Raw genomic sequence first — 22,141 nt, 5'->3', positions numbered from 1 at the left:
ATGCATCTCAATCAACACCCTTTTAGCCTAGAATTCATCCAAACACATTAGCAGTTCTCCATCTCTTTTTCTCCAAAACAGATCACCTTGAATGAAAACATATTTTTATGACTTGAGTTTTAGAGTCCTTCTTTGATTATGTGTCATTCCTTTTGAAAATGTAGCATCTCTTAAAAATTGGACTATCTCCGAATACCAAGGTTTCCTTTCAATACTAGTGATTGAAGTACTTTTGATTTCAACATTATGTATCTCAACATTCAGAAGATTAGATTCAGTCATGAGCTTGGCTAGACCTAAGCCTCTCACCAATTTGGTGATCTTTTTTTCCAAGTCAAATTCTTGGATTCTATTAATCTATCTGCACCTTTTTCCTATAACCTCATATTGGGATAAAGTATCCTTGACTGCAGCATGTGGGACATAAGTAGTGATTTTTGCATTTACAAGGTATGGCCTGAAAGTTTTGACAGCTTTAACTAAAGCATAAGCCTGCTTCTCCATGGTTTCATACTTCAATTCTGCTTCTTGCAAAGACTTTCTATAAAAGGCTATGGGATGTTCATATCCCTCATTATCTTTTTGTAACAACACTGCAACTACTGTATGGTATGCAACAAAAGAGAACAAAGAAAAGGGCTTACTGTAATTAGGAGATTTCAGCACTGGTGCTTCCTGAATGGCCTTTTTAATTTCAACAAAATCCTTTGAGGCTTCTTGATCCCAACAAAACTTGGTATCCTTCTTGAGCAACTTGACAATGGGCTTCACTATCTCTGCAAAGTTTGCAATGAATCTTCTAACAAAATTTACTTTGCCTAAAAAGGATTGAATACCTTTAACATTCTTCGGTTCAGGCACTTTGTTTATTGCTTCAATTATTTCAAGGTCTATTCTTACCCCTTCCTTGGAAACAATATGCCCCAATAATTTTCCTTTAGTGACCCCAAAATGACATTTCTTGGGATTTAATGATACACCAAATTCCAAGGCTTTATTGAACACCTTTTCCATCATCGGCCTTTTTAGAGAAGCAAGTTAAATCATCTTGATAAACCATCATGATGATATTGATGAATTATTTGAAGGCTACATCCATAGCTCTCTAAAATGTAGCTCCAATATTTTTTAATCCAAATGGCATTCTTACATAGACATATGTTCCCCATAGAGTAGTGAAAGTAGTTTTGAACTGTTTAGATTCCCTCACTAACACTTGATTGTATCCTGAAAAACCATCCATCATGGACAAAAAATCACAACCTGTTAGTCTCTACAGCATAGCTTCCATATTGGGGGAAGAGTAATTGTCTTTTAAAGAAGCAACATTCAAATTTCTAAAATCCACACACAATCTAATGTCTCCATTTTTCTTTCTTACTGGGACCAAATTGGAGACCCATGAAGAATGTCTTATAGGTTTAATAATCCCCCCTTCTCTTAACTTAGTCAATTCTTGCTGCATCTTAGTTTCTAATAGGGGATTAATAGGTCTCTGCTTCTGTCTGAAAGGCTTAGCATCTGGAAGTAAAGGAACTTCATGCTGAAAAAGGTCTTGTCTATATGCCTTTAGGTCTTCATAAGACCAAGCAAAAACATGTTTATATCTTTTCAATAAATTAATAAGATTAGTTCTGACATGAGGGGGTAATTTCTTCCCAATGTATAGTAACTTAGGGGATGATTCAGTCCCCAGGTTTATCTCCTCCAACTCTTCTAACTTGGTGGTAAATTGCTGATGTAAGTGACTGTCATTGTAACTGAACATGCTCTCTAGCTCTACCAACCCCTTAGGTATCTCATTTGTTTCCAACTAGACCAAGTCATTTCCAAACACTGTTTCCTTATTGTCAACCACCTCCACCAATGCATTGCAATCAATCTTTTGTCCATCATAATCATCAACACATTGAATGAACCTAAGAATATCTTCATCATCAGCAAAAACTTGCCAATTATACACATTATCAGGGATGGCAGGCCTATATTTTATTTCCACAGTGGAGATGTCAGTTAGTGTTGCATCATTATTTTTCAATGCAACATTAGCTAGAAAGTCTGCCATAATATTCTTTGATCTCTCTATCCAATTAATAGGAAATGCACTAAAATGCTCAATGACATCCCAAACTGCATGTTTATACCTCTTTAATCTATCATTTTTGGATGCATATTTGGATCATACCTGAGAGACAACCAATTCTAAGTCCCCTAAAACTTTCAACAGCTGGATTCCATGCCTTTTTGCAACTTCAAGCCCCAATAACAGGGCTTCATATTCTGCAGTATTATTTGTGCATTGGAAAGCCTATAAGAAAGAATACTTAAAAGTTATACCTAATGGAGATACAAAAAGAACCCCTGCTCCAGATCCTTCTTTGGAGCAAGCTCCATCAAAATACATCTACCATAAACCATGTTGTTGTGATTCTAGTTTGACCACAATGGGGTCAGTATTCTTCAACTGGGGTAAAATTGGTTGTAGTCTGAAATTATCAAGGTGGTCCACATCAATCATACAATTGAGCATACTAGGATCTACATTTTCAATTACCCTAGGAGCACGTGGTTCTCTATACAACTTGACTTGATTCCCATTGATTGGAATGGTGGCATACGATAAATCTAGTTGGACATTTCCTCCTACTACTGTTGCCCACTGCCTGGACAACAACATACCATAATGGGGTTTAGTGTCAATAACAATGACGTCCATTTTATAAGTTTCCTCAAGGAATGCTGCTATTTTTACTTCAACATCTCTCATTGTCCCTATCACAAGTACTTCCCTATTATCCATAGCATAGAATTTTCCATATACAGTGTTTACTGATAGTCCTAATTCTTTCATAACACCATAGGGCATTACATTAGAAACAGCTCCTGAATCTATCATTTAGTTTTTTATCAGCCGGCTATTTACTAACAAAGTAACATAAAAAGGATCTACATGTGAAGGCTCTTGAGTAATAGTGGTTCCAACATAAACCTCTAGGGTTTGGAGTTCATGATCCTTTCCATTTTTAGCTGAACCGGTGGGTAGGACTGTGTCACTATCAGATATACTAGAAAAGAAAGACAAAGTTGCATCCCTATGTTCTTTTATTTTCAGTAATTCTATTAATGGGACAGTAACTTTCATTTGTGTAAGAGCTTGAGCCATGTCAAATGTGGAACTACTTCTTAATCCAATATTAGCTCTAACTCTTTCTGCCTTAAGCTAACTTGCCTTTTTGCTATGGCAGCTCCTTGTATATCATTGGTATTTTTATCATCTGTACTCTTGGGTACATCTTTAACCTGTTCCTTCTTTTCTTGACCAATTTTAGGGAAAGTAGTAGCACTACTTGTTGCCCCCTTTTGAGTAACCTCTTTTATGAACATGGAACCAGGTTCACCCTCATCAGTGTCCTTCTTGGTGCTCCTTAACTTGTAATTGTGTTTTGCTTTAGCAATAGCAACTTTGGTGAGATTTTTAACTTCTTCCTCACTAGGCCTTCTAAGATGAACTTCTTCATCTTCAATTGTTACCTCATTCAAGGTAGGATGCCAATCTAGTGTTAGTTGTCCTTGAACAAACCTTTTATTATCCAACACATCACTACATTCACTTTGTACAGATTACTCATCACTTTCTATAATAGTCTCAAACATGTTAATGCCAGGCTCAGTTTCTTGACTCATGGACTCTTTAAGGGCTTGAGCTACTACACACTAATGAGGAGAATGTGGCCCATCACAAGCAATACACCAAGGAGTGTTTTCTATATTATGGACATTTTTCCCTTTTAAGGGATCTGGGGTATCCTAACTCTGAGCAATTTTAGGCTTCTCATTTTGGGGTTTTCCATCTTTCCAATTGGTATTATAAGGCATGTCATGCAGTCGAGGGGGTCTATCTTGCCAGTTATAATGAGGCTTATCATTTTGTTTCACCTTGGCAGTTAGATCCTTCATAGCAATAACCAACTTTTCTATCTTGTCTTCCTCCTTACCAGCTTTGCTAGGTTGTTGTTTTGTTTCCTGCCATAACCTACCATTTGTTATCCTTCCTAACTTCCCAGATGCCTTTCTATTGCTTTCCACATTAATGGAAATCCTAAATGCATCCCTCAGGTTATGTTGATTTTTATCCCTTAAGATATAGGCCATTTTAGAATCAAATGCATTATAATAGGTGTTCAAACACATGTTATCATCTAACCTCATCACCTGATACAATCTATGCATGGCCTTTTGAAATCTAGCATTGAAATCGGTGACCATTTCATTATCAGATTTTCTAATGTTATTAAATTCATTGAGCATGAAGCTCACATTTGTTTTATCACCGTATTGTTCTTGGAAACAATTCTTAAAGTCCTCCCATGACCCAAGGCTATTAACTGGAAGACCTCTATACCAATCTCTTGCGTCATCAACCAGGCACTAAACAAACAATTTCATTATAACATCTTCATCCACTATCTCATAATCATTTATTAGGTCCCCAAAAGATTTTAAATGTTCCTCAGCACTAATTGCATTATTTCCAACAAACTTATGGAGTTTGTCCCTTAACTCAGTAGGAACATGGTTGGGATATCCTAGGATCCCATCAAAAAGCAATTGTCTATACTGCTCCAAGTTGATAGGTCTCCTTTGAAAAAAGTTAGCAACATTATTGTTTCCCATGTTCATTCTGACTTTTGGAATTGGGGACTAAGATATTTGGCTATGTTGATTGTTCACAGGGATTTGACTAACTGTTGCTATATTAGTAGGCACAATAGGCTGAATTTTAACCGGGGGAAGGGAAATTTGCTGAGGATCAAGCTTACTAAGATCTTCTGATGGAAAAATGATAGGGGGAGCTTTTAGGTAACTAATTTTTCTTTTGACTTCCTAATTAGCTACTTCTAACTCAGCTTTCTCTAGCTCCATTTGTAGATCCTCCTTTTCCTTCCTCATTCTTTCCATCTCTCTCTCATGTGCTGATAGCTTATGAGAAATCTCCTCTGTATTTCTAGATCCAGTTCCATCATCCACCCATTTCTTCTTCCCTTTATCAACATTATTCCTAGGAGGCTGTGAATTACTAAGCATTTCCCTGTTTGGTTGGACTACTGACCTATATGTTGGCTTGGCCTTAGGGATTAGAATTTCTCTGATCATAGGGCCTTCCTCATCACTCTTTTCTTTTTCCTTAGGCAACACTTCAAGATTAGCTATCTGTCTAAGAAGCCTATCTCTCTCCATTAGTTTTGCTTTGACCTCCTTCTCTTTATTTGCTTCCTTTTGGGCTCTCAAGGAGATTAAGTGGTGAACCCTCCTATTTAAATCTTCTATTTCTTGTGACACTTTATCTTCATCAGGGAAATTCTCCTCAGAGTCAGATATATTGACTTGATCTATATCAATCAAGCTGATATTTCCATCAATTGTTCTAGGAATAGAATGTCTGATTGCATTTGAACTAGTCCTATCTCTCACAGACACACTAACATGAGATATATCTTGATTTAAAGCATGAGCATTATCTATATTTCCAAACAATCTAGAATGGAAACCTAATAGATCATGTTTAGATTCTCTGGAAGAAGAATTAGACTTTGCATAAATAGGTCGATCAGGTATCTTACCAGTATTATTATTCTTTTGCACCCAAGTAGCATTTGATGGTTCATGAAACACTGATATCTTCTGACCTCTTCATGACTGCTCTGGAAAAACTTCTTGCAAAGTTTCATGAGGATGCTTCTTCATGAATGATCTGGTGTTTTTTCCTTCTTGCATTATGCTTGTCTTCCTTTTAGAATTTTATGTATTTCACAAGGATAGGTTCCAAGATAACAGAGTCGCCACCCACAAGACTATGGGAATTATGAAAACAAGCTTAGAATAAAATGTTGCAAAACTTCAGACCAAATCAAATATCATCAGAAATTAGAGGGAACTTCCAAAAGGGACCTCTAGACACCACTGCTATATTCACCGAAGCACCAATTGATTCCACAAACACACAATGATTTTTCCTTATAAATCTAAGCACAAATATGTGTCTGGATCCTTATTGTGACTCTCCCCAGTAGAGTCGCCACTTTTGTTGTTCTCAAAATCTGATTCACTTTAAAATTCTTGTAATGATATGATAACTCTATATGCAGAAGATAGATTAAAGAGAAATAAACCTTTAGGACAACATATGACAAGGTTTGATTAACCTTCTACACTTCGAACTTATCCAAAGTTCAGGCGGGTATACCTTTGTGAACTGAATTCACACTTTTAAAAGATAAATCCACAGTAAACCAGTCCAAAAATCAGTGCATCTAATCAGCTTAAAACTAACTGAAACAAAGGAATGAAAATTGTACTCATGTTCAGTATTGATCTACAAGATGCATAGAAGATAACCTTAATAGATATCAGTGCCTTATCCAAGGTCACAGAGTCATCTAAGTTCAAACAATACTTCCACAATCAAACATCTCTACATATTCCATCAGTTTGGCTTCTGCAGATCCCTATATATGCCTGACACACATAAGAATTTATTCATACCAGACTAAATTGTGTTCATCAAAATTCAAAGTATCCCACAAAGAATTTACTGGTAAAAATGATTCCTGCGTATTTAATTCCTCTTCTGAAGAGAAAAGCTAAGAAACATATCTACTGAAAGTTGCCTTAAAACCCATATTCAAATGAAATAACCCTCGATTACTCTGAATGAAATAGTAAACACTTGAAAACATACTTGAAGATAACATAAAGCTTAAAATCAAAACCAATGGTCTGTGTATTAATATTTCTTCTGAAAGTATTACAAAAACGTTCAAATATTCTCCATCAAAACCTGAAAAAGCTCAGATAAATTTTCTGCAGCGTTTTCTTACAATTCCTTGTGATCCTTTTCCTACTAGTCCTGGTATCCATTTATAACAATATGGATGCACACATAGCTTCGGACTTTCCTAGGAGAGTTTTTCACAATCATTACTTCTTAAGAAGAAGTTACAAAACCTTTTACAAATGCGGTTACAAGTCTCTTTCAACATCCGCAACTTCTTCCTCTTGTTGTTCTGTTGCAACATTTTCTAACTGCTCCACATCAAGCACTACATACTTTCTTTTCCATTCTTGATACACCTCATCAGTAGGCCATGAGAAGTTAATCACTCTTGTTTTTGTCTTGGCTAATCTTTTCCAAGAATTCCTCATTTTATTGACCTCTGAATTTAGGAAACCATAATGAGATTTGATTTTCTCAATCTCTTCAATTGTTTTGACAAATATGGAGGCATCCTCTGATTTAATAATTCCTTCTATTCTTAGTGACAATTTGTCTTCCAATTCCTTAAGCCATATTTGTTTGTCCTTTAATTAGGTTGGGCTGACAAAACCTCCTGGGAGTAATTCAAAAACTTGATCAGTGTACTCTTTCTTATACAAGTTGATCTTTCTATCTGCATTATCTACTCCTTCTGCCAACTTTACTAAATCCTTTGTCATATCATTTATAGATTTAATAATAGGGTCAGCCCCTGCCTCATCATATGATACACAAATTAGTTCTATATCCTACTCTCTAGGTCTCCATTTATCAAAAATAGGCATTAAAATAGCCTTGTCCCCATTTAACTCATTCCACATTTTCAAAATCTTACTCATGTTGTTATACATTAGTGAAGGCCCTATAGTGTTAGCAAAACTTAAAATTGTAGCCTTTACTCTCTCTTCATATTTCTTTGCATATAGGGCCTGAGCCTATTTTAAATTCTCCAACTCATGGGGAGTGATCTCAATCAACTGAGAACTAGAAGGTGCTGGAGATGGTGGGAACTCAATAATGGGGCTGGTAGGTGGAGGTCTTGCAGGAGAAGAGAAGATCATCAATGTTGAGGATTCACCTTGATGGTATTGTCCTACGAACGGGCTTTGTAGCTTAGTGATGATGCTATTTGTACCCCTTACCTCTTCCTTGGCACTATTGTAAGCCTTCAGAATTGTCTTCAACTCAACTTGGAGATCTTCCTTTTCCTTTGCCTCTCTTTCTACTACTGCAACACTAAACTTTGCAGTCTTTAGCATAGTGCTAGTAACTTCCACTACCCCAGTGCTCTACACTCTTTTTACTATCATTCTTGCAAGGTAGCTTGACCCTGGGGTGTCCTTATTCCTCTTAATTTCATCTCTTTTAAGAGACCACATGACCAGTGCAGCATTATCTCTACTGAAAGTGACTCCCTCCATAGGTTTGGTCTCCTTTCTTACTACCTCTAAAACTAAGGCATCTGCTATGTCCCATTCGGGGAGAATGAGTACCCCAACTTGTGCTACCATGTCTCTTCCCTCCTTGGGAGTGATGGTCTTAAAATCATCAACCATTTCTTTCTTTATCTCTTCCTCCACCACAGCTAGATCCTTGTGGGGCTGCTCACCTTTCCTCTTGTCACACCTAGTATTAAATTTATCAGTATTCTGCTTCCACACAAATCGCATGAAAGCTCCTGATGTGACAAAATTATTATCAGCCCAGAAATCCTCACTAGCTTGCTTGATCTCAGGATCCCACTCCTGGCCTTTGAACTCATTAGTAGTAATGTTCATTTTAGTAGTAAGGAGCTCTTCTGGCATTCCCTCTTCCACTTCATCATATGTGTATGCTATCTCTCCAAGACTGCCTAACTGTAACTGTACGTTAGGAAATAGGGAATCATCACAAGCAAGATAAACATTAATCAATTAGCCTAATAACAAAAAGCTAGAATGCAATGAATCTATCCTAAACACACTCAATAGAGACATGAAATCAAATCATTCAAAATTAAAGACATATGCAAACCAATGGTAGACTTGAATGCTTCTTCATGCGGCTCCATTGTCCTTCTTTCTTCTCCAAATAGCCTTTGTTTGTGGATCTCACCTTCAAGTGCACAAACCTAATGTGAAAGCAAGATTGATATTGGCACAAGAGTACTAGAAGAAGTGATTATTTCTCATTATCTGATTCTATGATTATGTGATTGCAAAAGTGATTACCAATTAGCCTTGATTGATGAAGATCATCCAATTTATAGAAAAATTGGAGAAAAGACAAATTAGCATGAAATGGATATTGGAAGCAATTAATTTCAAAAATGGCACAATTGAGTGGAAAGAAGAAGGTTATGACACCTTCTATGTCATGAATTATGACATATTGCCAATGCAAAGCTTAGAGGACTAGAACCTTATGACATTTTGCTATGTCAAGAGTATGACGCATGAAGCACAAAAATAGGGAGCACTAAAGACAAGTTAATTAGGTGGAAATTAAAATTAGGAAATTAGAAAATAGGTAAATTAATTAATAATTTGTCATTTATTAATTAATTCACAAAGAGGAATAATTAGCCAATTAAATGAACATTTAATTGTAATGAGAAGACTTAGGATAAATAAACAATTTATTAATCCTAAAGGAAGAAATGACACACACAAGGTTAGATGATTAAATCACGAAACCCTAGAAGATGAATTAGGTCTTGAAAGATAATTAATTCAATTTGATTTGATTTTGGATTGATAAATGACCAATATGATAAATGATTTGGTTGATCAAATGCGCCAATTGATGAGGAACAATGACTAATTGGTCCAAATTGACATAATTGAGACAGACAACGATCGATGATAAATTTATCGCAAGATGACAAAATTGACAAGAGGACAAGGATTGATGACAAAATAGATTGCAAGACGACAAAAATGACCACAATTGATGACAAATCGATCACAAAATGACAAAATCGAACATGACAACGACCGATGACAAATCGATCGTCAAACGACAAGATTGAAAATGATAAGGATTGATGATAAATCGATCGCCAGAGGACAAGATTGACAAGAGGACAACGATCGATGACAAATCGATCGTAAGATTGACAGGAGGACAAAACCCTAATTAGGATTGACGATGTCCAAAATGATGACAAATAAGCACGCACATTGATGCAATAGGATAAGATTGATTAAAATCATGACTGGAGATTATTGTCGACAAGACCAAATTCGAGAGCGAGATAAAGGAAGAATGTAGAAGAAAGACTCGATGTTCACAAATGATAAAAACCAAGTATGAATCATAGGAGAAATGTTAATGCGACGCAAAAACCTAAAATGAGGCAATGCGCAAATGTTAAAGTATGACTCCGCAAGCATTGACCATTTTTAGGTGTCTACAGTAACAGTTGCTCAGTTGCTGCCTGTTCATCTCCTATATGAATAGGGGATTGAGATGGGGAGTACAAAGGTTCATCAGATTGTATTTCCTTTCCCACTCTTTGTTTCTTTGGGCTATATTGAATGTCAATGACATCCTGTATCTTCCTCTTCCCTTTTGAGGTAGAGGTCTCCCCTGTTGTAGGCATCAACACACTATAGTTGGACTCCTTATGCAACATGTAATCACCAGGAGGGATTGCTCTGGTAGATGCAGACCTATTTACAATGAGTCTTGCCTTTTCAGGGTTGTTCTTAATTACAACCTCCCTCTTTTCTTTCAATGTTTGCATCACATCCCCAAAACAAAGAATTAAGAACTTTATCTTCTCTTCAAAGGAGTGAAAGCTAGACAAAGGTTCATAGCTAGTGTCAAATTGGTGCACAAAGTCTAAAGCCTCTTTGTAGGCCACCCACTTTTCCTTCCTCAGCTCTTGCTCATCTAAGTCAAACTCATTCCTAATGAGGTCTTCAGGAAACTAGAATTGGTGGGGTCTACCTCTGCATATTGCTCTCTTTCTAAACATGTCATTGAAGAAGTCTTCAAGGTCAGCACACCAGGATACTACAGTTGACAAATGGTATGGTTGAAGGAAATCTTCAAAACACTTCCAACCTCCTTTTATTATTACAAATTGATGTGCTATGGTAATTATAGGGAAAATGGTCCCTTTACCTCTGCCTGTTAGCTCTGCCTCTTGCACGCTACCAATCTGCCTGAGGATCTCTGCAATTCCCACTTTAAGAGGGACCTAATAGGGTAACAACAATGGAGTGTCTTTGAAACCATATACTCTGAAAACTGTGGAGACAGGGTATAAGTAGATATCACCCCAATTGTGGACAATTTTGATATTCTCGACAAATTCTTTTGGCCTAATGAATTCCAAAAGAACCTTAGGGACTCTTGGATTCTCTGAATAGATAAGAGTCCTAAACTTAGATGCAAAATATTTATCAAAATTCAAGAAGCTTGCATCTTCTCTGTCCCACGACAACACTGTACTCCATAACTGCACTGGCATCTTCTCTCCATCTTTCTCTTTCACAATATCCATTCCACTTGTAAAATAGTCACCACCTTTGAACAAAAATAAATGCATAAGGAGGGAGTACCATCCAAAAGGCCTATCCACTTTCCCATTCTTTATTTCTATAAGTCCTTCATGGATGGCATCATTGATATAGGAACCATAGTCAAAGGTTACTGCCAAAGAAGTGTTCAAAATTTGAGCAATCATTAGCATGTAATGAGTTGGCATATTTGCCTCAGCATCTTCTCCTAGAATTTGGCAGAGTGACTAGTATAATCCTTTGGCCCTAAGTGTAAATAGATTTAAAGAAAAAGGTTCCTCAGTGTTAGGTCCTATAACTGTTAACTCGCCTATCTTCACAAAGAATTCTTTAAGAGGCTCATTTCTAAGGTGTTTCCTCTGCACACTATAAACCTGAGCTAGTGATTTAGAATTAATAGGCTCTAGAAAATTGGTAAACTCACTAAGCCCAAAAGCATTTCTGAAATCCTCATTATTTATTTCAATGAGAGTTTTCCCACTTATATCCTTAACACTTCTTGTGATTGGGTCATAATTGTGTGCAACCTGAGTTAGGAGATCCACATCCATGAATACTCCAGGGACTACCAATTTGCCTATAGCCAACTCCCAGATACTATTCATTGGGGCTGGAGAATTTCTCATACCAAATCCAACCTTAAATAATCCCAACCTAGACAACCCAATTTGAGGGTCTCTTAGCTAGTTGCCCTTGTCATACAACCCTTCTCCTATTTTTAGGCAAGGAGCTCTTGGCACTAGTTCTTTTACCTTTGCTGCCACATTAGTTGACATTGTCAACTATTCTGGGAGATCATCACAGATAGCCTTCTCTTGGTAATTAACCTTTCCTGAGAATTCTCTTTTAGGTTCCATCTTAAAAACTATGCAAGCAATTTAACTACTACCCCCAACTGTTCTGTGACAAATCAAGACCCTAATTAAAACCCACTGTTAAGTAATTGCCAAACAGGAGTACAAGAGAACCTTTTTTTGCTTGAGGGAATCTGCTCTGCAACTGAAGAAATTTTCTCTACAAGTGAAGAAATTTTCTCTACAACTGCTTCTCTGCAATAACTTTTCAAAATGATGCCTTCATTCAATTGACTTGAGATCATATACGGTAGTCGGGCCCTTAACTGCGACATTCATACTGCATGCTTTGGCCATCCTTTTAGAAATTAATTCATAGAAGAATTCAAAAATTTCACTCCAACGGGTCACAACATGCATGTATATTTTCTTTTCACTCTTTCGCCATTTTATAGAGCATAACATTCTATAAATTTTGCCAAATGAAATCATGCCAGCCGTCTGATCAAATGAGACTTGATTGGTCTTTACACTGTTATAACCTCTTTGCCGGTGCATCGGGACCTACCTCTTTTTTGCCATTTCGCAAGATTTATCCCGCAAGCACTTTCCTTTTGTGAAGCTACGCCAAGCATTAGATGGAACTCTAACCGCCCGACCTTCAACCCTTACTAGGACCATCAATCTTTTCACTAACCGCATCTCATCTTGATGGCTAATGGTTTTTCGCTATTTCATAGAGGTTAATCCACTTAAATCTTCAGGCCATGAAACAACGCAAAGCGTTGGATCATTGTCGAGATGACCATCCTTTAAGTGAGACCTTTATCCAGACATTGCTTACCCCACTTATTCACCGGTTAGCAAATGCCACATGGCACTTGACCATTAGCCCTGGAAAACTCTTCAGGTTTAGTTTAGAGTCAACCACGTGTCTTACTTCCTGCATAACCACTGGTTACAGCTTGGCGGGCCCTTAATCACCTTTTGAAAATACGTGTCAATCGACACATCACCATCAAGCTTTACAAGAAGTAATAGCTGTCATTCCACGTCATGCTGCGAAGAAACTCTCTTTCTCTTTTGCCATTTTGTGGGCCTTAATCTCAGTTGATTTGCAGCCATGAAGCAACGAGAACCCTTGGATCAAAATAGAGTTGATCCTCTTTTACCTTTATGCTTTATTTGTTCTTCGGGCCCACTATCTCTTTCGCCATTTCACAGACCATAAAACACTATCATCTTACCTTCGTGAACACACGTGGACCATTAGATTATATCAAACTTGCTTGATGCTTAACAACCTACTTGAATCTGGCAGACGTGGGTTGTTTGACTCAGCTTTATCCACTTGGTGTCTAGTCATTCCCAAACTGACATGTCAACTTTTTATTCGTCGAGAGAAAACATCGGGATCCACCTCATCCTTGCCACCTGTATCTGCCAGGTCACTTCTTATCCCGCAGCATGAATCTTCTTCTTGGACCCACCCTTTAATCCTTAGATCCAATTCGCTGACCACTTTGATTTTCGGCCATGTGTCATTATCTTACTTGCCATCTCAACCAACTGGACTGCTTGCTTGGAACACCATGTCATTTCGTTGTTTCGTGAAAGCTATCTTTCTGCTGCGAAACTACGCTAGCCATTAGATCTTTGAGAACCTGTGCATCCGTTATGCTTCTTATAAACCTCTTTTGCTCAAGCCAAAAACCTTTCGCTGTTTCACAGGGCATAACATGTGAGCATCTATCAGCCATGAAACAATGCGAGTCATCAATTTCTTTTGAACTTGATCACCTTTTAGCCATGGAAAAGTCTTCACCGCTGGGTCCCGCCAAACCTTTTCACCATTTCACGAAAGGTAATTCACTCGCTCTTTTCAGCTGCGAATCAATGCCAGCCATTAGATCTTGAGTGAGATGGAGTCTTGTTAAACTTGATCTAATGCACATAGTTGAACATGCTTTTCCTTTCACTATTTTGCATAGCTTAACACACCCACAACTTCGCCTAATGAAATGGCGAAAGTCATAGATTCATCTAGAAGTTACGCGACACTTACTAGACTCGACAACATTAGAAGGAAAAAGACATAAGGCATAGATTTTTTATGATTATTTAACGACCGCCTAGGTAGATAACAAGGGGGGACACTTCACACAACCCCAAGACCCATTACGTAAGTGAATAAAGTAACGCAAGAATAGAAACCAGAGGGTTTTGATCAGACATTTGAGTGATTTAAAACTAAAACCCTTAACCCTTAAAGACCTACAACTCTTCTTCCATAGCCTTCATCCTAGGTGAGGGTGTGGTTTCCGGTGTGGGATCTCTTTTCCTTACAACTCTCTTGAAAGTTGTAGGCATGTCATTCTTTGAAGATGTGCCTACTGGTGATAGGTGAGTTTCAGGTTGTGGAGCTGCTAACTCATCCTCTGTTATACCGGTTTGTTTCATTACTTTATCCTTGATTTCCTTTTCTTGCCTAGAACCTCTTCTTACAACTGCCTCAACCTTTTTCACTCTTTTATGGGATTGTATTTGGCTTTCAATAGTTTCTGCACTACCAAATACTTCTTTCTTAGGTTCTTTAGGGGCTTCCAGAAGTGTTTTAGCATAAGTTTCAATGATAAGGTCATCTATTTCATAGCCCATTTTTGTTACCCAAATTGTCCTAGGGATGACTGCTTCCATCCAGATCTCATCCTTTTTTATTACAAAGCATATTTCATCCTTATATTTGTCAACAATCTTTTGTGATAATCTAATTCTTTTCTTCATTTTGACCTTAAGTGCTTGAAAATAGTCTTGGATATTCTGATCCTTATCTTCTCCCATATTGTTGAATAATTCTGTTAGCTGTTTACCTACCGGTATATCATATCCAAGTTCTTTGTAGCCTATACTGGGAACCTTTTTGGTTATATGTAGCATCAGACATACTAGCAGATTTCCAAACCTGAAAGTTCCTTTCTTGTCCTTCTTAATCTTGCCTAAGTTGTCAATTAATTTGTCCTTCAACCACTCACATACATCAATCTTTGCATTATCTATGACCATGTCATAAGCACTCTTAATGCATAGACTTGACACTGAATTGAGTCTATTTGCATGAGTTGCCTTATATCCTAATATCATTCTAATAAATCTTACATTAATAACTTTTACATCATTGACTCTTAAGGGCCTTCTGTCAGATGTTGCACCAGTTAGGTTCATAACTAGGTCATTGGAAACCTTCTTAGTCTTGTCTAGCATTTTACCGGTGGTAAGTAACCCTGTGATAGCTTTCACAGCTTCCTTGGTGATTTTGTGAATTGCATCTAACCAGAAAAATTCACCATGTACCCTACTTAAGACTATCCTAATCACATCCTTGGGGAATTTAGGAATGCTAAGGATCTTTGTAAATCCTAGGGTTTCAATGATCTTATGTTCATCTTTTACATTACCGGATTCATCACATATGACATATTTAAACATGGTTTTAATCTCTTCATCTCCTAGTTCCTCAATGTTGTAGTGGATGTAAATTCTGGGGTCTTCAGCATAAACAACTCCTTTAGGAATTTGAGAAAAAGCACCTAAAGTATCATCTTTCTTTGCTACCTCGGGAACTAATTGAAATACGGGCCTAGGTCTTTTTACAACTTGAACAATAGTAGGGTTTGCTATATATTCAAGTGCAGAGGTGGATGCCATGATAAAATACCTTTTACTACCTTTAGGATGGATGATTGCTTGAAGTGTTCTTGCCTCTTGCTCGAAATGCCTTAGCTTGGAATCTTCATGCTCTTTGTAGGTTTTAAATCTTGATGAAATGAAATGGAGCCAAAACCACAAATTTATAGTGTTAATTTGCCATCTACCACATTAAATGCATGTTGGTTAAGTATTCACTTAACATTGTCTGTCGGTAATAAAGTAATTTCCAACTTCTCATCTCTAACCGAGGGAATAATAGCACATGTGTCATTAGATCGCCAAACCCTCAAGGAAACTTTCTTCAATTCGATGAAGAACTTCCTGTCGATGGAGCATCACTCTATCCCACCGGTGAAGCATTGACTGGTTCTATCGGTGCAGGTGTATTTCCAATATTTAGATCAACTTTTCTAATCCATTGTTTTGAGAATTCTTGCTTAACCTCTTCAACTTTTTCTTTACCTTTCAAGCTAGAACTTTTGTTGTCTACCAGTGATCCTTTACTTCTACAGAATTTTGCTATATGCCCAATCTTGTTACATGCATAATAAGTTACATTATTCTTCTGAATAGCTTTCCCATAACCTATGCCAGTTTGTGTTCTGCATTGATTAGATAAATGTCCAAATCTTCCACAAACATAACATCTCACATTCATTCTGCAATTCTCAGAATTGTGACCAACTTTGTTGCATTTAGAACATTGACCAGTGGGTGTGTTGATATTATGATAATTTCTAGATCTACATTCATTTTCTCTATGACCATACTTATTACAGTTAAAGCATTTTCCATTGAATTTATAAGCATTAGGTTGCCTTACCGGTTTGTTGTGATCTTGTGTGTTTGCAGTACCGAAGCTTTCACCAACTTCAAAGCCAATTCTAGAAGTGTCACCTTTAGGTTTTTGATTCTTCAGCAAGTTGCCAAGTTCCTCTAAGCTTTTCTTGAATTTTTCTTTATGTTGATTTGCAGTTTCTAGTTCTCTTTCCAAGACTTCTTTCTGCTTCATCAGTTCATTGGAGTCATTCTGAGTGTGCATCAGATCTATCTTCAATAAATCATTTTCATAGCTAAGTCTTGTGTTTTCATTTGTTGCATCACTTAGTCTTTTGGTCAATTCTTCTTCATTCTTCTTCCTATCTTCAATTTATTTACAAAATCTCATAGTCATATCCTGCATCTCATTCTTTGTTGTCATGTTCTCCAGTTTTAGCTTGCTTATCATATCATTAAGTGATTCCTTTTCATCATTCTCATTTTGCATATTTTCACAAAGTTCTCTTCTCTTATTTCTTGCAATAGTAAAATTCTCTTGATGTGCCTGAATGATATCCTGAGTTGCTTTTAGATCATCTTCTAGTTTGATATATTTCAATTTTTCTACATCATAGTCTAAGAGAGCTGCTTCAAGTTGCTTCATCAGATTTTCCATCTTTACCGGTGTCAAGATCTTCCTCAAGTTGTTAGGCTTCTGAAAATAGAGGACCAGGCTCTGATACCAATTTTTAGGAAACTCACAAATACTGAGAGGGGGGGGTGAATCAGTATCTAACCGGTAATTAGAATTTCTCAACTTAAAACATGTAGAACATATTGTAACAGTGTACCGGTATGCAAGAAATAATTCAATAAACAGGAAATGAAAGAAACCACATGAAAATCACACCATAACACAATGTTTTAATGAGGAAACCTGGTGTGAGAAAAACCTCAGTGGGATTTGTGACCCACAATATTCACTTACTGGCCAATAAGAGAATATTACTTACAATAGGGGCCTACACATGTAGGAAGGCCAATTGCCTAAAGCTCACTGCTCAAAAGGGAAGTCTCACTGACTTACAATGTGGATTATATAAATCCAATAACTTGTACTGCTTTACAATAGCATCTTTAATGCCAGATTCAGTACCAGTTTCTGCTCTGTTCTTTACATATACCCTTTAACCTATATTTTGCATAATAGGTCTGCCTAATCCTTTTCTCCTTACTTTTTCACCTACATCACTTCCTTAACTTGCTTACAAAATGTCTACAATGATCTCTTTTATATATAAGAGTCATTTTACAATGATATCAAGTTGGCTTACAAAGTTTTTCAAATAATAAAGAAAATATAATATAACAAAAATCCTGTTGGCCTCTATGCTGGTATGCTTCTTTTCTCTATGTCAGTGCCGGTGTTTTGAGTGCCAGTGTAGAGTGTGTTCTGCTAATGCTGGTGTAATGCCTTGCCGGTGCCATAGGATTGTTTCTGTTGATGTCGGTGAACTATCTTGTTGATGTAATGCGTTGCTGGTGTAATGCCTTGCCGGTACCATAGGATTGTAAGGTTGTCATCATGACAAAACCTTCAATCACATACAATGTCTCATTGGAGTGTGCATATGCCAACATATCCAACCAAATAAATTCACCATGAACTCTACTCAAGATATACCAGATCCATTCTTGTTCATAAAAAATCAGAAATCTAACGAACTGCGTAAAACCCTTACTTTCCAAATCTTGAAATTCTGGCTTTAATACTGAGCTCTTGTCTACTACCTAGTTATTGTAGAGAATCAGCATTTGTGTGCTACCCGATTCCTCAATGGGATAGTGCATATATACCCTATTATCCTCAATAGGAAGCATTTCATAGGGAATAGATGAAAATGTGCTCTCAGGATCATCTTCAATCGAAATGAATGGATGATTCTTGAAATTCAGACATGCATGCTCATTGATTTCCACAATCAAAGGAGTTGCAGTACTAGACGTAGCCATCTTATTGAATTCAAACTTCAAAATTCAACTGGAAAGGGGGTTTCACTGTTAAATACCTTTCAATTAGACTCAAGATCACACACCAAATCTGGATATCGCTTTGGAATCTCTGTAAATTCTCCTTTACTACACTCTACTTCTCTTATGCTTCAAATGCAAGGTGAGAAATGAATGATTAACTTTCCTTTTATCCTTTGTATACCTAAATTTTCACTGAAATGAATGCTCTTGCAGACCTATGTATTCTTCTAAAAATTCATCATAGATACTTGCAATAATCATATATACCTCTGTGATCTATTGGAATCAAGCACATATCTAAGACAAGGGGGTTTGAATTTTTTTCATGAAAGCTTCCCCCAAGACCAGATGCCTTAGCTTAGTTACCCAATGAGGTTCCAACACCTGAATCAGGTGTGGATCCATCTCCTACCTTAGAGTCACTCTTCTTGACCCATTTCTTCTTGTACTGCTCTCTGATTTCTTCAACTTTCACCTTCCCCTTATCATCAGATTTGTCTTTGTCTATCAGATCATTCTTCACATTCTTGCTTCTACAGTATTTTGTAAGCATAGCAAGTAATGTTGTTTATTTGATAAGGCCTAGAATTACTTTGATTTGCCATTGATATGCATTGGTTAGCAATATGTCCAAATCTTCCACAAGAATAGCATCTTGCATTCCTCCTAGTTACCATACTTCTGCATTCAACTCACTTATGACCATATTTATTGCAATTGAAATATTGACTGGTGAATGATGAATTATTCTTATTTGTTATATTTCTGCATTGACTTGACATATGACTAAACTTATTGCAAGAAAATCATTTACCATTGAATTTACAAGCATTAGGTTGTCTTACCAGAGGCCTCTTATTCTTCTACTAATCGCTTTGACCAGATTCAAAGCTTTCTACTTTTTCAAATCCAAGTCCTCCCATATCACCTTTACTCTTCTAAATTTGTAGCATTTCATCCAGCTTGGCTAAGCTAACATTGAATTTTCTTTTGTACTCATTAGCAATGGTAAGTTCATCTCTCAAAATTATGATTTTTCTTTGAAGATCTTGCTCATTATTTTTTAATTGCATCCATTCAAGCTTTAGCAGATCATTTTCATTATTTATTCTGCAACACTCATTAGATCTATCCTTTAGTAACTAAGTCAATCTTTCCTCATGATGAACTTTTAAGGCACTGAGAGGGGGGGTGAATCAGTGCAAGTAAAAACAATATAAATCTGATCACCACCTTTAGCAACTTAAAACTTATCAAGCATATAAGAAATATCACCACATAAGCTAATGCCCAATAAAAAAAATTTCACATAACACAAGAGATTATACATGGAAAACCCAAAAGGGAAAAACCATGGTGGGAGTTGGTACCCACAAGATTCACTATCTGCAGAATAGAAATATTGAGGTCGGTTAAGGTCTTACAACTATGTCCTGTTAGGAGCAGACCCGGTTAAGAGTCACCCAGTTAAGAGATTTGAATGATAAGTCCTATTAGGAGCAATGACCTGTTAGGATCAACCTCGCAAGAGGATTTGAGACTCTGATTCAAAGCTACCCTATTAGGGGATTTATAGATTAAGGTATGTTAGGACCTACCCAGTTAGGAGATTTTTTTGCTACAAACTATTAGGAAAACAACAGTGATAAGATCTTCAAGTAACACATTCTATGTTTGATAAGATTCACTTTCGTTCTTAAAACATCAACAACACTTCGTTACAAAACTTGCCTAAACACTGCACAATCACATTCACAATATTTGCTCATGAATTCTCTCTTCACACACATATATCAGCTTTATACCTCATCACACTTTTTATAAACATTTACATTTAGCTAGCTACAACCTTGGAACAATTTCCTAGGTTCAATGAATCTAGACAAATTTACATCACACACTTTACATATGTTGGCCACTGACATAACCAATTAAAACTTGTGTCGTGTTACCAATTTAAGTGTCTATATCACTACTGGTTAAGTGTTCTACTAGTTTGTCTATTTCGTAAATCAAATCTCGCTCATCCAGTTATATTTTACAATGTGGTTGAGTACATAGCTCCAAATACCTATCACCAACATCACTATAAAACCGCATTATCCAACTCTTCATGAATCGCCTATACCAGTTGTTGGAGCGCTACTCTGTCTCAGTTTACCGGTTGAGATCCTTATTACCAGTTCTCTGTAAAACTATCTTTTGTACCGGTTAACCCTTATCGATTGGCTTCTAAGACTTATATGACTACAAAAACATTGTTACAATCAATGACAACACAAAGCTTAGTCATCAAACATGAATATTAATTTCTTCATCACATTTACTAACTAATCATATAACACTTGCATAACAACAACAATCTTTACCATTTCAGTGAAATGGCAATAATTGTCCCCTTTGGAATTGATGGCAACACTTAGGAAAAAAAAATCAACTAAGTGTGCAAAACAAAATTGACTATATGATTGATACTCGCCCTTAGCAATTTTTATGCTATAACAAAATAAAATATACAATACTCATACAAAATTTTGACTCAACTCTTACTCCCCCTTTGACAACATTGCCAAATGAAATAAAAATACATGTGATATCGAAATTTGCATTAGAGAATGTTTATAGATATAAGAGTCATAAAGTCTTTACACACGAATTCTCAAAAAGCATCACTAAAATGAGACTTCAAATTTTTTAAGTCACTATGCAATGTCTCTAAAATTAAGCCTACGATCTCCACATGTCCTGATTTGTCAAGCTAGCTCCTCCATAACATCAACAGTGCTCAATTCTAGTGTAGCAAGAATGGCTTCACATTCCTTGTATGCTCTTTACAAAACTTTGACCTTCAGTATGAGTTGTGTTTGAAGTTCCTGCAGGAATCTGACTCTCTTCATCTGTTCTTGCTCATATACTTTCAGCTTTTGCTGAAGTTCTACAACTGATCTTCCAAAATAAATAGTAGAGTCATTAAGGGGCTTAAATGACTCACTTACAACCTCAAGTTCCTGCTCAGCTTCTTCCCTTTTCTTCTTCAAATCAACACAATCTAAAGAAAATGTTGAAATAGTAGAGATCATTTTACCTCTGGTTTCCAGTGCTTTCTTCAAATAATCCTTATTAATAGTAAGAGCCACTTTACCTTTATCAATTTCAGACATCAAGTTCTCTATCCTCTTCTTCTTGTAATTATTCCCCACATTGATATAAGCTTCATCCTCTAATGACTTCATCTGCTCTCTGAATTTAGAAACAAGTTGTCCAAGCTTGTTAATAGGTGTGGCAAAATTTCTTGTATCAGTCTTCGGTAGGAGACTAGACAAAATATATACTACATTCCTTATGGTCTTTGTCTCCTTCTGTTGTTCTTTCATTCTCTTATTTTTAGCTCAGGATTGCATGGCAGTTGCAATCTCCATTAAATTAGTAGAACTCAATTTATCCATGTCAAGAGGTCCTTCGATGGTTAATGCATCATCATCATATTCTTCATCAACACCTTTCTTTTTGGAATCAAAGGACAA

The 22,141-nt window shown here is 36.7% G+C and overlaps 1 protein-coding gene across 1 annotated transcript; it reads right to left on the bottom strand.

Moving 5' to 3' along the window:
- Positions 1-357: 357 nt before the first annotated feature.
- LOC131860371 (uncharacterized) lies at positions 358-21,991 on the bottom strand. The gene is made up of 2 exons (XM_059214773.1): positions 21,703-21,991; positions 358-602 (listed from the first exon to the last, which is right to left on the bottom strand). The coding sequence occupies exons 1-2, from the start codon at positions 21,989-21,991 to the stop codon at positions 358-360; spliced, it is 534 nt and encodes a 177-aa protein (XP_059070756.1).
- Between the last annotated feature and the right edge of the window lie 150 nt (positions 21,992-22,141).

This window comes from Cryptomeria japonica, chromosome 11 (assembly GCF_030272615.1).
Source record: "Cryptomeria japonica chromosome 11, Sugi_1.0, whole genome shotgun sequence".
NCBI lineage: Eukaryota > Viridiplantae > Streptophyta > Pinopsida > Cupressales > Cupressaceae > Cryptomeria > Cryptomeria japonica.
The sequence above is the reverse complement of the archived record's forward strand: the minus strand, read 5'-3'. Positions and strand labels throughout refer to the sequence as shown.